Below are 16,922 nucleotides of genomic sequence, written 5' to 3'. Positions count from 1 at the left end.
ATATGAGACTTACCAGAGGGAAATTTGAAGGTGTTCCCCAAATATGTAACACTTGCATAAGTGGGGAGGTAGATTCAGTATCATAAAGGCATCAATTGTGTGTTAATCTAGGGACTCAATATGATTTTAATCAAAATGTTACCTATTTGGGGTAATGGTAACAGTGGTATAAAATGATCCAAAATTCAACTTAATATGTTATTGCAACAATTAAAGGGAAAATAAGGAATGGGGGAATTGCAGTTGTGAAGGAGGGAATTGTGGCCATCATCTTAAAATTGTATCTATGAAAGGATATGAAATCTAGTCTCTGTATCAATAAAAATTAAAAAATTTTAAACACACACAAACCCAACATATAACTTGAGTAATAAATGTGTAAGAATACTTAGGAAATCCTGAAACAGGAGAATGAGACCAGTCCTACTAATTATTAAACTATAAAGATGCAATTAATTATCATTAAAACAGATTATAACTTACATATTATGTATAATCAGGCATACATATACCCGTGTGGGAGACCTCAAAGAAGTTCCTAGCTTCTAATTAGCCACTTGGGGAGTAAACCAGCAGCTGGCAGATCTCTCTCTGTATATCTGACTTTCCAATAAAAATAGTAAATCTTTAAATCATTCCCTGGATGGATGCAAGGGCTGGAGTGCAGTTGATAGGTCTCCCACAGTGTATAGGGTCAAAGATTTGGGCAATCCTCCACTGCTTTCCTGGCACTTGCAAAGGGAGGATTAGCCAATTAAGCCATCACACTGGACTTCAATCCAGGTTATTTCTATAATGAAACTATATGAAACTTGGTCAGGAATATTAATTCCTATCGAAAGAGGCATATTCATTGTAACAATCAGCATTATGCAGGGTAAGAAAAGTTTTAAGGTTTATTTTTAGAGAACATTTCAGATTCCCTCGTGTCACAGCATAACAATGTATATGTATTGATTTTTTCTACACCTCAAGTCTCAGATTCTCATTCCTGCATATCAAGTTGCAGAAAAACAAATGCTGACAATTTTACTATAGGTAGTACTAAAAGAAGTCTTCAACACTTAAGTAAAATGAAGCTTTCATCAAAGACTTAATTCACAGAGCACACTTTCTCAAGCAGCTATTAATCAAGTCTGTGATTCCAAGCTCAAGTAATATTGGTATGCTTGAAGCAAACCAAAAAGGCAGTAAATGCTTAAGTCATATATTTCAATATGTACAATATTTACATTCATGTCTTAGAACTTATCTTGGAGTATAATGAAACCAGAGAATTAGAAGACCTCTGAGTCTACCTTAAAGAATGCAGTGCTAATTTCTGTTCTGGATATAAAGGAACGCTCAGTGTCTTGGGTCAACTTCCCACACTGCTTCTATAAAAGCATGCTTCCTTCAGCTAGAACACTGATTACAAATAACACACATTTTAACAGAAGAAAATTCTTTACTTCCAAAGAGCAGGCAGGTCTATGAGTACACAGCCACTTAAATAGGTGAGCGTACATACACACTTAAGTTTCTACAACTTCATGCCTCAAAAGGGAATTTTATTCCAGAAGTATCCTTTCACAGGCCAGCATCATAAATGTATACAATACTTGTGTTTCATACGTTACAATGTGTGAATGACAAAAATAATCGTAGTAACACAATTTTGCAAAGTTCAAGTTCCCAGGTATCTTAAAAAGTGTAAGTTTGTTCAGCAAAGATACTCAGTTAAGGTTACCTAGAAAATCCAGAAGTTCTGTGAAAAAAAAAAATCAGAAATTTTGTAGTTCTGATAGATTTCAACCTTGTAAATATGCTAAATAGAAAATAAAAAGCTGGCTTGGCATATGAGTAATCAAGTCAAGGAGTTTTACAACCCTAAGCCACTATTTGGAATCCATTTTAGATTTTACATAATTTCCAAAGTCTTAATACTACCATTTTTATTAAGAAGAAAGAAATGAGTTTTTGAAATCATTGGCATTCAAAATGGCACTTATGGACAGGAATCACAATTAGGGAAAAATGATCTTGGCAAGCACAATTTCTCTCAAGGTAGGAGCAATGTCACAGAATTTATACACAGCATAAGAAACCATTTAGAAATTTCAGGAAGCTCATCTAATTATGCTTTACTTGTAATCTAAAGTAAGCATTATATTTTTTAAAGCAGAAGAAAAATTTAAAAATAAAAACAGCATGGAACATACTGGTGTTTTTTAAAGCAACCATTCTCTCTCTTCTTCCCTTTTCTCTGGGTACACTGTCTCGCTCTGGTCTCCACTTGGTCAGAAAAACTCAAAACCAAATCTGTTCAAAGTGGTCAGATTTGAGACCACCAGATTTGATTTTCATTTTGTCTTTCCTGATTTCCTAGCTATATAGTACCCAGAATCTATATAAATATTTCAATGAATTTTTTTTTTTTTTTGCATTTGTCTGAAGACTGAAATTTGTCCGAAGGGGAGAGGGGAAGCCGAAATCCCTGGCTGCTGTCAGGATCTTCAGCTTTCCTAATTATTAGTTCCTATTTATTAGTATTATTATTACTGAGAGATTAAAAACACAAAAGCTTCAGCTGGAAATTCACACAATTCAGAAATGTGTTGTGGGGGGGTGGTGCGGAACCCGGTCACAATCTTTTAAGATTTCTAAGTCAATGCTCCCAACTCAAATGCTATGGAGCTGCTAAATAACAACTGAAAATAAATAACCATTCAAATTACATTGGAAATGTTGGAATTTTTAGAAAAGCTTCCTCTTACTTAAGGATGGGAGTAGCTGAGTTCACATGCTAGCTAGACAGATCATTCAAGAAATAACTGACTAGAAGATACCTGGAAACTTTGCCAAGTGCTTCCTTCTTCCTGACTATGCAAGCGTGCCTCAAGGCCGAGTGTTACGTGGTGCTGCACTTTGGAAGAAACCTAACGCTTCAGTGGACTGGAAATCCTTCCACACAAATGTTGAACTCATGTGTTTGCACAGTATTTCTGTGTGTTGAAAACGGACATACACAGTAAGGAAGTGTGTTCTGGCTCAAAAGAGAAGCTGGAATACTGTAGTGTGAGCACAGAACAGGCATAATTTAAAAGGAAAGTACTTGTTTTCACAATTGTGACGTTTCTTGTTATTGGGCTTCATTTGACATTCTTCTTCCTTTCTCCTTTTGAGTCTGCATTTCTGGGAGGGTACTTTGTAAGCTGTGTTTGGGAGGCTATGCTAATCCAACCTCTTAGAAATACGAATGACTAGCAGTTCTGTGTGTGTCCCCCCCGGAGAGCCGGCCTCAGACCACCGAGGTCGTGCTCTCCGGGTTCACACGCACGAGTCTCGAGGCATTGCGCAGGTCCTGGAGCTGCTTGGCGGGCTTCCCCACGCCTTCTTCAAACCTCTTCTCCACCACAGGGAGGACTGTTTCATAGAGAAAGGACGCGTTCTGTCGGATGAAAGCCTTCTTCTCCGGATCCTGCTCACAGCGGAGACTGTAATCCACGTGCTGCACAGCAACCAGGATGATCTCCACCAGGCTCTCGAGGAGCACCATGTGCAGCTCCGGGAAATACAGCTTCAAGGCCTCTTCCAGAAAGCCCATGGTCTGTTTGGTGAAAGCCACCACCGTGTAACTGAGGTTCACCCAGCAGTCGTCCCCAGTGTACTGCTCAAAGTTACTCACCCCACAGCTTTTCATTTCTTCTTTGAGCTTGCCCAAGGCCTCCGGGGTCATCAAGTTCATCCTCCTCCACATCTCCTCTGAGTTGCGATGTTTAGTGGCTTCGATGATGATCTCCTTGTAACTGTGCAAGGCGCCCTGGATGTCCTTCACCAGCAGGGCGTGGATGATGAAGGTCAGGTCCAGTCCGATGTCCCCCAGCTGCTGGCAGTGCTCCTTCGCTACTTTCACACACTCGGCAGCCGTGGAGAGGCTCTCCTTGCTGTCGAACACCTGCTTGCTAAAGGCATCCACGAACATGCCCATGGCTGACCGTGCCCAGACCACAAAGGCCGAGTAGCAGCCACTGTCGGTGCCTGCGAAATCTGTCTCGAATTCTCTGGCAGTCTCCAGGAGACACGTAAAGAAGACGTGGCACAGCTTGTGAATATAGAGTAAAGTGGCACCCTCGATGCGGAGCTGACGTATGGCAGTGTGCACGGCCGCCGCCCTGTTCCTCAGAAACAGCTCGCACGCCTTGGTGCATTGGCCAAGTCGAATCAGTTGGGAAACTGCCCTGCGAGTAGCCTTGGGACCACCCCGCAGGGACCGATCGGGGGAGAGTTCAAAGACCAGCACCTCCGTGAGCTGCCGGACGCGCTCATCTACTTTGGCCCGGAGTTCCTTCACAGGAGGTGGGCTGGGCTTATCTTCCAAGTAATGATTCAGTTTATCCAACAGGTCCACGGCCCCCTCAAAGTCCCTCTGGGCAATGCAGACATCCAGGTCTTCAGGTAGCTCCTGGATCCATTCCATTGACAGGTCCACTTTCTCCTCCTCCTCCTCGGGGGCAGCCGGTTCTTCTTCTTCATCGTCCTCAAATGGGTTAGTGGCTTTGGACGCCACCTGGGGAGGCGCGCGAGGGGCGGCGGCCTCCTCCTGCTCCCGGCGTCTTTTTTCGCTCAGGGCCCTCTTAGTTTCTTCCAGCACTTCCAGCCACTCTCGTTTTATCTTAGCATTTTCTGCCTGGAAGATACGGCTCTCGGGGAACATGAGCAACTTGAACATGTCCTTCATGGGTGGGTTGTCCTTGACATTGACCACAGCTAGCCCATCCAAGGGATAAAGGGCGTTGAAGCGGTACATCCCCCTCCGCTGCGGCAGCCAGGTGGCCACCAGCAAGCAGTCATTCATGAGAAAGCCGTGCACCCGCTGCAGCTGGGCCATGTGGTCCGCCTCGTACTCCACCAAGTCCCCGTTGTACACCAGGTACTGCCCCGGGGTCTCCAGCAGGTGCCGGCAGCCCTCTACCTTCTCAAGCAAAGTGGTGAGCGTGCGCTGCTTCCCCTCCTCGCCCGGACTGGAGCTGTCGCGGGAGGCGGCCCCGGGGGTGGGAAAAAGCCCTGCTCGGCCCCGGAGGTGGTCTCGGCCCCCGGCGCCCCCGGCCCCCTCGTCCCCGCCCGGGGAGGCGCCGGCCCCCGCGGCTGCGGCGGCCGGCAGCAGGGTGAGCGGGATGCTCTCGAGGCTGCTCTTCTGTTCCGTCAGGAGATGGCTGAGCTGATACATCTCGCTCTCCAGGTAGGAGATCTCGCGGGCCGTCTCGATGAACTGCCGGTAGTTCTGGTAGACGTTGCGCTTCAGGTTCTGCGCCGTCTCCTCGGCCAGAGCCTGAATGCGCTGCCGATGCTCCTGGAGGTCCCGGTCCCCGTCCGACTGCTGCGACAGCTGCTTCACGTACAGCCGCGCCTCAAAGCTCCCCGACTCCAGCTGCCGCCGCAGCCGGCTCGCCCCGCTATCCGACATCGCCATCGCCATGTCCGCCCGGGCCGCACGCCGTCGCTGTCACGGCCGCCGCCGAGACCCGCCCAAGCCTCCCCGAGCCTCCCCGAGCCGAGCTCTAGGGCTTCGGAAGCAGGAAGCCAGCGACGCCAGTACGCCGGCGCCGACCTCCGAGCCGCTCGAGCTGCGCCTGCGCAAGAAGCCGAGCACGGACAGTACGTCTGCGCGGGGGAGGGGGGCGTGTCAGAGGACGAGAGCGCACGCGCAGGCGGAGTTATGGCGGAAGTGAGGGGAGGTTCAGGGCGATGCCTCAGCACTGCGCATGCGTCGAGTTGGCGCTGGTGGTTTCACGTTTGAAATGTAAGCGCCGTAAGCAGCTTCCGGACGCCGTGAAGCAGGTCCGAGTGCCGGCTTCTGTCCTCCTTAGGAGTCGTGGTGCCCGTTTCTTGTTTACACCCTGGAATCTTGCTGGCTGCGCTCCGGGCAAGCTCAGTTTGGCTCCCTGTGTTCTCGCGAGACCGGGTCCGGGAGCGGCGCGAGAGCCGGTTATTTTGGGGTGTTTGAAGCGGCCGGAGCGTTGTGGCCGCGGAACTCGGGGAGTCCTCCTGACGCCGGGAAGCCGCGGCTGGGATCATGGCAGGGATGGATGAGGACCTGCTGTTGGCGCTGCGTCTTCAGGAGGAGTGGGGGTGCGACCCGGAGCCCGCGTCGCTGGTGGACGCGTCCTGGGAGCTGGTGGACCCCACGCCGGACCTGCAGGCGCTGTTTGTGCAGTTCAACGACCAGTTCTTCTGGGGCCGGCTCGAGGCCGTGGAGGTCAAGTGGAGCGTGCGGATGACCCTGTGAGTCCCGAGCCGCGCGGAGGGCGACGCGAGCTGCCGGCCCGGCCCTCCCCGGGTGCTCCGGCCCGCCCGGCCCGTGGTGGGCTTTGAAGTGGCAGCCCCTCCCTGGATGTGTTTGACCTGAGAAAAAGCTGTGTGTCTCACTCCCACTGTAATAGTGGGAGACTTCAGGTGCCCCTACACTCGAGAGTAACGCTTTTCTGATTTGCCTGTGTTAGGGCTGTGGGACCCGAGAAGCAGAAACAAGTACAACTTCCCCAAAAGTTGTGAGGATGTGTGTGGGCCTAGCTGGGAAGACACCACTTGACATTCGGCTGGTGTTTGAATGGGGAGGGAGTGGATCCTCCATGTTTCAGGACTCAGAGACGCTTCTGGAAGGATTCTCGTAGTACACATTAAATTTGAGAAGTCCTGATTTGAGTTGAAAATCTGTTCCTGTGTGCTGTCCCAGTCAGGATTCAGTTTCCTCTATGCCGTGCTCCCCCGTCCCCCCCCCCCTTTAATTTATTGAGTGAAAGGTGGAAGAGACAAAGAGATCTTGCATTTGCTATCTCCCCAAATATCCACCAAAGGCGAGGTATGCCAGATTAAATACAGGAAACAGAACTTGATCTTCACTCCACCGTGGGTGCCGGACCCATCAACTGCTGTCTCCCAAGGAGCTGGCCTGGAACCAGACATTCGGCAGCTGGGCACCCAGTCACGGCTTCGCTGGCCGTGCCACAGTGTCTGCCTCCCACGGGGGTTTGGAAATGATAAACACAGTCTATAAAAAGATTAGGATATGATACAAAGTCTGTTTAAAATACACACCTCCTTCTGAAAATGTGCTTGTTGCGCACCAGATCTGATCGTAGCTTGTGGGGAACAGGGTTGCTGTTTGAGCCGCTGACGGTCGGGTGGGCCCCCACTGTTGATGAACTGAGGTGAAACACACAAGTATGTGCTGACAAAGGGGCTGTCCTTTCCAGATTGGCACCCCGAGGTCCTTGTGCTGTTAACTCCTGTTTGTGGCTATGATAACCCGTTTCTCTTGTGGTTCTTTCCAGGTGTGCTGGGACATGCAGTTATGAAGGAAGTGGAGGAATGTGTACTATCCGTCTTAGTGAACCCCTTTTAAAGTTGAGACCAAGAAAGGATCTTGTGGAGGTATTGTTTGAATAACCTGATTCTTAGTAATTTACAGGTTCTTACCATTGATGTAGATTGCTGTGAATTAACTGGTTTTTTTTTGAAGATTTGTTTATTTTTATTACAAAGTCAGATATACAGAGAGGTGGAGAGACAGAGAGGAAGATCTTCCATCTGATGGTTCACTCCCCAAGTGAGCGCAACAGCCGGTGCTGCACCGATCTGAAGTTGGGAACCAGGGACCTCTTCCAGGTCTCACACGCGGGTGCAGGATCCCAAGGATTTGGGTTGTCCTCTACTGCTTTCCCAGGCAACAAGCAGGAAGCTGGAAGGGAAGTGGAGCTGCTGGGATTAGAACTGGCGCCTATATGGGATCCTGGCGCATTCAAGGCGAGGACTTTAGCCACTAGGCTAGGCCACGCCGCTGGGCCCGTGAATGAACTTTTATGACAACAAATAATGTTTTTCCCACAGAATAAACTTGAATTGCGGGATGAATAATTCTTCTATTTTCACAGTGCTTCATAGTTGAGAAAAGCTGTTAGCTATATTCTATCTCATTTGATCTTTGTTATCTCCATTTTTAAAAAAAGATTTGTTTATTTTTATTAGAAAGGCAAATTTACAGAGAAAGGGAGAGACAAAGAGATCTTCCATCCATTGGTTCACTGCCTGGATAGCCACAGCCACCAGAGCTGAGCTGATCGGAAGCCAGGAGTCAGGAGCTTTTTTTGGGTCTCCCACGTGGATGCAGGGTCCCAAAAACTTGGACCATCATCCTCTGCTTTCCCGGGCTACAAGCAGGAGCTGTATGGAAAGTGGGTGGAGCAGGCAGGACAGGACTGGCATCCATATGGGATCCCAGCATGCAAAGTGAGGATTTTTGCCACTGAGTCATTGCGCTGGACCTCGAAAGTGTTTTCGATAACTGGTGCCGGAAAGGACAGATGCTTGCCCTGGCGGCCCTAGTTAACACACCCACATCCCAGAGGAGAGTGCTCAGGTTCAAAATTTGGCTCTGTCCTCAACTGGTTTCCCAAGCCACAAGCAGGGAGCTGGATGGGAAGTGGGGCCACCAGGACACAAACCAGTACTTATATGGAGTCCTGGTGCATGCAAGGTGAGGGCTTTAGCCACTAGGCTGGGCCTCAGTTGGAAAATTTTACACTTGATTTCATGTGGCAGATCTCATCAAAAACTCAAATACTCTAAAAATACTGCAAAAAAATACCATCAGATTAAGTGTAATGAGGGTATATGAATCATACATGAATTTTCTGTTTAGGCTTGCGTTTCATTCCCATGTCACAGTATCTGAGAAAATATTCCAGAATCTAAACAGTTTGGTCCCAACTGTTCTAGATATGTAATAAAAATAAACACATTCAAGGCCAGGACCCCAACCATTACGCTCTCGCGCTAGGCCCTTTAAAATCAATTTTTAAAAATGCATCAGATTCGGCCCGGCAGCGTGGTCTAGTGGCTAAAGTCCTCGCCTTGAACACACCAGGATCCCATATGGGCGCCAGTTCTGATCCCAGCAGCTCCACTTCCCATCCAGCTCCCTGCTTGTGGGAGAGCAGTGGAACATGACCCAAAGCCTTGGGATCCTGCACCTGCGTGCGAGACCTGGAAGAGGTCCCTGGTTCCCAGCTTTGGATCAGCACAGCATCGGCTGTTGCAGTCACTTGGGGAGTGAATCATCAGACGGAATATCTTCCTCTCTGTCTTTCCTCCTCTTTGTATATCTGACTTTGTAATAAAAATAATAAATAAATCTTTAAAAAAATGTACCAGATTAAAAAACCGTAACAAAAAGACATGATTTTGAGAGTAGTGATACAGCTTTGTTATTTGAAACATGCAGGTGCAGATGTTAATGCCACCATTTTAGTCACTTAGTAAATAACCAGAACAATTAGTGCATGTAAAACAAATTAAAAAACTGAGAAGTATAATAACCAAATCAGCCTTATAAAGAGCCCTAGTTGGAAGACAAGCTGCATAATTAATACATATTTATATGAAAGAGTAAGCACAGGGACACTTTTTTTTTTTAACGTCTACATGAGAGAAGGGTGGAAATGGGTGGCATTGTTTTCAGAAAGCTATCAGTATCAACTTGTTTAGGAAAAAAGGAAGAAACTGTTCTGTAAAGTAGTCCATTGAATTGTAATGAATGGAATTCAGGAAAGGAAAAGAGGTCAGTCAAGAAAAGCTTTATAAATACAGATTTTCTTAGTTCTGCCACCACTCCTTCCATTCTTTAGTGAGCTCTTTTTGTGTGCCAGACTTTGGACTGGATTAATTGTGGCCTTTCCCAGAGAGCAGCAGGAGCTTTTCCCGCATCTCGTGCTTAGTGGATAATAGATTCTTGGTTTAGGCTGCAGTGTCCTGTCTGTAAACCACTCGTCTCTGCTGTGTCTCTTAGCCTCATAGTCCTCATTGCTTCCCAGTGATCTGGAGAGCTGGCCCTGAAAGGACAGACTGGACTGTGGACAGAGAGAGCGGGCTGCTGTGAGCAGCAGGGAGATTGTGAAGTGAGGTCAGGCGTGTTTAGGACCAGAGTAGTTGCTTCTGACCAGATGGAGCAGTGATGGAAATAAGTGTGTTGGGACTGTCGTATAGAACCTTGATCGAGCAACGTGAAAGAGATGGTTCATAACTTTTTCTCAGTTTGAAAAAACCTGTGATCAAAATGTTCCTTAACAAATTATTTTGATTGTTTCTGTTTCAGACCCTCTTGCATGAAATGATACATGCCTATTTATTTGTTACTAATAATGATAAAGACCGGGAAGGACATGGTCCAGAATTTTGCAAACATATGAATCGCATCAACCACCTGACTGGAGCCAATATATCAGTATGTAAAGCTCCACGTGCTTATGGTATTTAGTCGTGATAAATTCAGTAGCTCCTAAGAATTAAAAATACAGAAATAGGAAGAAGCAATTTTTTTTTTTTAATATATGAAGAGAGCACATTTCACTACAGATTCAGGAGCTTGCTGATAATTCTCACCCTCCAGCCCTCCTGGGTGTATCTCACACCTGTCTTCCTCCTTCCTTATTTCCTTTCCTGGCTTTTACGATAGCATGCTTTCATCTCATTTTGCACTCATAGATTTTAACACTTCATTAGGTAAATATCAATACCTGATAATTAGAAAATAATAACAAAATCAAAACAAACAAACTGCTGATTTTTCATTGTGTAAACAAAGGCTGTATACAGTAATCAAACCCTGGAATGTCACGCGTGGTTGTTACATTTTTCGACTCCATATTAGTTACCACAGATTAGGAAAAAATTATCTTTTTGGGGCTGGCTATAGTTTACCAAGCATAATGGTTTATAACTGGGTCCATTTTATTGCAAACAATAATATTTCGTGCCTTTTTTATGGCTGAGTAGTATTCCATAGTGTATATGGACATCTGGGTTGACTTTATAGTTTAGCTATTGTGAATTGTGTTACTGTAGACATGGGATTACTCTCAAACAGATTTCATTTAGTTGGAAACAAGTATTATTTTAAAGGTTTTCAGCAGTAAATGAGAGTCCTAGAGAAGAAGTGAAGTGCCTTGTATAAACTCACTTAATAGAATGGCAGCAGAGTCAGCCATGTGGCTGAGACCTCTGAACTCTTTGGGGACAGCATTTCTAAAAATTATTTTATTCTCTAGATACTTATAATAGCCGGGACAGGGCCAAGCCAGAGACAGAAACAACCCCAAGTTTTCTCAACTGGGGGGATGGGGTGGAAGCCCAGTTAAGCTATCACTGCTGCTCCGGGCAGCAGAGTCTGCTTCATAGGGAGCTGGCATTAGGAGCCACATACAGGAGCTGACTGTGTCTGATGTGGAATGCCCGTGTTTAAACCAGTGAGTTTACTGCTAGACCAAAAAGCTGCCCCGTGTCAACGTTTTTTATTTCAGGCCGGTATCACCTTTCCTCTGGACTGTTGAAATAATCTTTATAGTTCAGATATTGTAGTTTCTTTTAATCCATACTATAATCTGCTACTAGTCTGCCATTTTCTTCATCAAAAGTCTTTTTGATTCATATCTGCATAGTTTTGTAGCAGGTGGACTGCTGGAGTTCAGATGCTGACTCCACTGACGATTAACCTTGGTGTCACTTCACCTGCTTGGCAGGGTCTTGTGAGGACAACAAACTGGAGGAGAAAACACAGGCCAGTCGTGATAGGACAGTTTCAGCACTGATTAAGTATTAGTTGTCTATTGTGTTTTGTTGACTAATCATATTGTTCTCCTTTTCTCCTCCCTAACCCCAATCCTCCTGTGTTCTGCATTTCTGTTTAAGTGAAATTCTTACCTCCCTGCCTTCCTCCTGTGTATCCTATGCCGAAAGTGTGCTCTTCCCTCTGATTCATATCACAGTGTCTTCATCTTTCTGGTGGGATGTAACTTCTCTCCAGTCTTGTTAGCAGTGCTGACACTCCACAACAGCTAGAGCTGGCATGTTCTGAGGTCTCCCACATGGCTGCAGGGACCAAAGCACTTGGTCCATCCTCTACTGCCTTCACAAGCAGGGAGCTGGATGGGAAGTGGAGTAGCTGGGACACAAACTGGTGCCCATATGGGATTCCGGCATGTGCAAGGTGAAGATTTAGCTGCTGGGGCTGCTCCACTTCCCGATCCAGCTCCCTGCTTTTTGCCTGGGAAAGCAGCAGAGAATGCTTGGGAACCTGCACCCATGTGGGAGACCTGTTTGAAGCTCCTGGTTTCTGGTTTTGGACTGGCCCAGCTCTTGAAGTTGCATCCATTTGGGCAGTGAACCAATGGATGGAAGATCTCTCTCTCTCTCCCTCTTTTTCTGTAACTCTGACTTTCCAAGTAAAATATATCTTTTAAAAAAATTCTATGACGTTACAGAAAACTTAGCGTTTTTTTCCCATAACTGAATTTAAAAGTGCTGTTATTTCCCCTTAAGATGATTTTTGGAATGAAACTGTAGCTACTGTTTTCCCCACATTAGAACTGTTCAGAAAGCTCTGAAATACTTCCTTAAATTGATAATTTGTATACTCACGGAATAATAACATTCTTCTCTCAACTCAGGTATACCATACTTTTTATGATGAGGTGGATGAGTATCGGCGGCATTGGTGGCGCTGCAATGGGCCGTGTCAGTATGAGAAACCATACTATGGCTATGTCAAACGTGCTACTAACAGGGCACCCTCTGCCCATGACTATTGGTGGGCCAAACACCAGAAAACCTGTGGAGGCACTTATATAAAAATCAAGGAGCCAGAGAACTATGCCAAAAAAGGCAAGGGAAAGATGAAACCAGGACAGCACCTGGAATCAGCAGGGGAGAATAAAGGTATTTTTATATTTTTCTAACTTTCCCATGACCAGAGCTACAGTGTAAATAATCACTATTGTATAAGAACAAATATTAAGGTAAGTTTATGGATTATTCCTAATAGATTTTTTAAAAAAGGTTTCTTTATTTTTATTGGAAAGGCAAATTTACAGAGAGAAGAGAGAAAGATCTTCCATCTGTTGGTTCACTCCCCAAGTGGCTGCAGTGGCTAGAGCTGAGCCAATCCAAAGCCAGGAGCCTCTTCCGGGTCTCCCGCGCGGGTGCAGGGTCCCAAGGCTTTGGGCCGTCCTTGACTGCTTTCTCAGCCCATAAGCAGAGCTGGATGGGAGGTGGAATAGCCAGATGTGAACCAGCACCACTATGGGATCCAGGAGCTGGAAGGTGGAGGATTTAGTCAATTGAGCCATGAGCATGATAGGGTTTTAAATTATTTCTACTTATTTATTAGAAAGACAGAAGGAGATTTCTCAGCAGCTGGGGCTGCGCCAGGGCAGATACAAGAGGCTAGACCTTGGTTTGGTGTGCAGTGCAGGTGATAAGGGACCCCAGTACTTGAAGCATCACCTGCTCCATCCTGGGTGCACACAGGAAGCTGAGAGCGGGGTTGGAGCTGGGACTTGGGCCCAGGCACATGGATGTGGGTTGTGGGTGTCCCAAGCTGTGCCTTACTTTACTCTGGAATTCTATATCTAAGTGAGAGACTTGGGGTTTTTTTTAATCTTCTATGTTTCCTGAATCTCAGAGCTTGTAATATTTTTATTTCTATGTATGTTGACTTTTGAAAATTGTCATTCTGCTGTTAACTGCTAATTATTCTATAGCTGAAATTAGAATAAACTATTCATTTTGCTTAAACCATCCATTAAGTATTTGTGACTGCTTCATTTTAACTTGAAATAATCTCATTTGCTTCTTTTGCAGATAAGTCCGGTAGAGGTGAGGCGCGGCAGTTAATCCCGTTCAGTGGGAAAGGGTATGTCCTAGGGAAAACAGGTAGCTTGGCTTCATCTGCAAAATCCATCTCCTCTGAAGCCACGAGTACAAGCCAAGACCTTACAAGGAAAGGCCATTCAGGAGATGCTCCAGGACAAAGCTCTAAAGTTGACGTGAAATACGAACAGAGCAGTTCAAATAAGAAAACTCATCTAGTTTCTCCTGTTCTTAATGCCAACCACCAAAGTGTTCTAAGCAACTACTTTTCTAGAGTATCAGTTGCAAACCCAAAAGCTTTCAGAAGTGAGAATGGATCTCCAGTGAAGTGCTTCATGGCTGGTGACGCCACTACAATCTCAGGCCCCTGTGACTCACAGAGATGGGCTGCATGTTCTGATCTACCTCCAAGAAATTCTTCAAAAGCACTGGAGGAAACAGCTGTTACCACAACCCAGGTTGTGAGCAGACCTGAAGAGAAATTCTCAAATAAACGTCCCAGGCTAGAGGACAAGACTGCTTTTAACAATTTTTTTATCAAGAAAAAGAAAATACAAAGTGGTAGCAGTGATCCAAAGTATAGTGCATCTCCTACAACCACAACTCAAAACTTCAGCACTCCATCCAGTCAGAGCGAAATAGTGAATTGTCCAGTTTGTCATAATGCGGTTTTGAATTCTGAAATTAATGAACACTTGGACTGGTGCCTTGAAAACGACAGCATTAGAGTTAAAGCTGACAAGTGAGTCCCTCACAGCATCAGCACGGCCTCCCACGAGCAGTGTCAGCCGCCCAGAATTTCTGCTTAAGACAGATTACAGGCTGTAATTAGTTTACATTACCGATATAAAATGTTCTATCTCATACAGACCTATGACACTATAATTAAAAAATCTCTTTTCTCAAGGTGGTATAGTCACTCCTGCCTTATGTATTCTGTATACAGCCCGGCTTGTTCTGTGTAATTTTTACATGTTTTAGTTCTTTCTGAAATAATTGTTTTTATTCATATGCTAAATATTCATGTGAAGAATCCCATCAGATATTTGGTGAATTTGGGGCATTTATTACATGAAGACTCTTTGCCTGAATTGATTTAATCTTTCTAGCGTCAGACTTACAAAATACAATCTAGAGTAGAAATTTTTGTGCTTGTTTTAGGGTACTCAAATTTTTGGTCTCTCTGCTTTTCACTAAGAATTTTGTTTCTTCCACCTTTACTAAAAAGTGGTAGCAGATTTTAGGTTGACATGGATAAAGGAATATAATGTAATTACGTTTATTTTAGAATATTACTAGGAACAAATAGCCGATGTATTTCTGTGGGTCGGATTTCATGTTCAGTTTAGCAAAGTGAATGGTTTAACCTCGGGCTGATAAGTAACTGCCATGTATAGCTTTACAAAATTTCCTGGCAATAGTATTACAAACCTTAAGCCAAAGTGAAGATCGTTACAATAAAAGGAATGCCATTTTTACACTAAAACTTTAAAATTGTTCTTTTACACGTTAGGGCAGAGGGACAGGTACTTCCGTCAGTTTGCTTTCTCTCCCACGGCCGGCCGTACCTGCAGCTTCTTGACGCAATCCCAAGCCTCAGTTCACTCGTGTCCTTTTCAACTTTATCACAGTGGGACTTGTACAGTGAGCACACAACTCTTAAGTATACAGCCATGTAACTACTACCCAGATCAAACTAAAGAACATTTCCGTGCCCACAGGCAGCCTCCGTAGGTGCCTGGAGCTGGTCAGTGCCCACCACTCTCCGATCCCCCAGAGCTCACTGCTGTTTTCACCTTATACACACAGGGTCAGCCTGTTTCTGAACTGCATAAGGCGCTCTGATATCTGGCTAAATGTATCATAATTTTTTGTCATTTTTAGTATCAGTAGACATTTCTATTGTTTTCAGCTTGGGGAAATTCTGAATAATGATTCTAAGAACATTCTTACTCATTTTTATTGGGTGTGTGGTGAGGAATGGAATTGTTAGGTTTAAGGATCTGTTCAGCTTCATTCCTGCTGTCAGTTGTTCAGTGTTAGCATTTTCATTTTAACCTGCCTGACTGGATGTTCACAAGTTTTGATTTTTAAAAGATTAAGTTAAAAATATTTAATAAATATTTATAATTAAATTGCTTTTAAAATGTGTATTGTGTTGAATATGTGCAATTATGCTTTCACAGAATCACTTTCTTTGAACCAATTTGACAAATTACATACAGTTTAATTTCTGAGACAAAACCACACAATGGCCAAGGCTCAAAGGAAACGAGGTAGCGTGTGTTCTCCAGGACTAGTCTGTTTGGGCCTTGGGGGAAAGCAGATTATTTCAGGCACCTCTGCCAGGAGTTCCGGGAATCAAGCACCATGTACACAGCCCCGGCACGTGCCTTGCAAAGAGGAAATGCACATGTGCACTCCGCGGAGGAGCTAGGAGCTGTTCCACATGAACAGGGTAGGAAGCACAAGTAAAGGCAGGAGACCGCAGGGAGGACTGAGCGAGCAGGCGGGATTTGGAAGGTGGGAAGCAGCTCTGCTCGCTGCAGCCTGTGCAGTGCCTCCTCTGACTGAGGGGAGACAAAGCATCCGCAAGGCAAGGACATGTGGAGAAGAGCTTTGGGTGGATTCCTCTTGGGGGCAGTGGCCGCAGCTGGGATGGCTGGTACCTAAAGAGAATGGGTTAGAGAAACATTGAGGCTGTCCAGTCAGAAACTGGCATCAGGTCCTACAGCATGATGAACATAGTAATTAGTTGGCAAGACAGTGCAAATCCTTTATTCCGAGTCAGAAATGAAACTTGAAGAAATTTTCTCCAAAGGGTTGCTAATCAGTCATTTGTTTCAAAGAACTAATCTTATTTTTTTTCATCCTATTGCCTTAATAGCAGCCTGTGCAGTTGTTTCGACCATTGTGGAGGAGTTGAGGGTGTAACTTGCATTTCTATAAAAACTGATGGCTTTTAAATTCAGGGTTACACATTAATCTAACAAAACTAACTTAAAAATAGTTTGGTAAACTATAAATGTATGAATTAATTAGAATTCATAGGTGGATAGGAAAGTAACTGGAAAAAGCCTTAACATATTTCCATTGTCCCTAATCTGTGCGGTTGGCGATTTGTTTTCAGAGTTACAGAATTTCCAAAACGATACATTTTAGTGCCAAAGTAAAAGCTGCTATATTTTTCTACAAAATTAGTCCCTCTATGGGAGTGTATGTCTGGCACCTGTGGGGCC

General features: G+C 45.1%; 2 protein-coding genes across 4 annotated transcripts; one reads left to right on the top strand and one right to left on the bottom strand.

The window, feature by feature from the left end:
- Positions 1-874: 874 nt before the first annotated feature.
- Positions 875-5,511, bottom strand: EXOC8 (exocyst complex component 8). The gene has a single exon (XM_040967957.1). It carries the CDS (start codon positions 5,456-5,458, stop codon positions 3,281-3,283), a length of 2,178 nt encoding a protein of 725 aa, XP_040823891.1. The 5' UTR covers positions 5,459-5,511; the 3' UTR covers positions 875-3,280.
- Positions 5,512-5,776: 265 nt separating this feature from the next.
- SPRTN (SprT-like N-terminal domain) lies at positions 5,777-14,439 on the top strand. 3 transcript variants are annotated; one of them, XM_040967982.1, is made up of 5 exons: positions 5,777-6,264; positions 7,314-7,413; positions 10,133-10,261; positions 12,483-12,750; positions 13,675-14,439. In XM_040967982.1, the coding sequence occupies exons 1-5, from the start codon at positions 6,056-6,058 to the stop codon at positions 14,427-14,429; spliced, it is 1,461 nt and encodes a 486-aa protein (XP_040823916.1). In that variant the 5' UTR covers positions 5,777-6,055; the 3' UTR covers positions 14,430-14,439. The 3 variants fall into 3 exon arrangements, with proteins under 3 accessions (XP_040823916.1, XP_040823917.1, XP_040823918.1); XM_040967983.1 differs by lacking the exon at positions 10,133-10,261; XM_040967984.1 differs by lacking the exons at positions 10,133-10,261; positions 13,675-14,439 and having other exon boundaries at positions 12,483-12,857.
- Positions 14,440-16,922: the final 2,483 nt, after the last annotated feature.

The sequence above is a fragment of the Ochotona curzoniae genome, unplaced genomic scaffold (genome assembly GCF_017591425.1).
Source record: "Ochotona curzoniae isolate NIBS_2020 unplaced genomic scaffold, NIBS_Ocur_1.0 scaffold_4683, whole genome shotgun sequence".
NCBI lineage: Eukaryota > Metazoa > Chordata > Mammalia > Lagomorpha > Ochotonidae > Ochotona > Ochotona curzoniae.
This window is presented reverse-complemented; position numbering and strand designations above follow the sequence as displayed.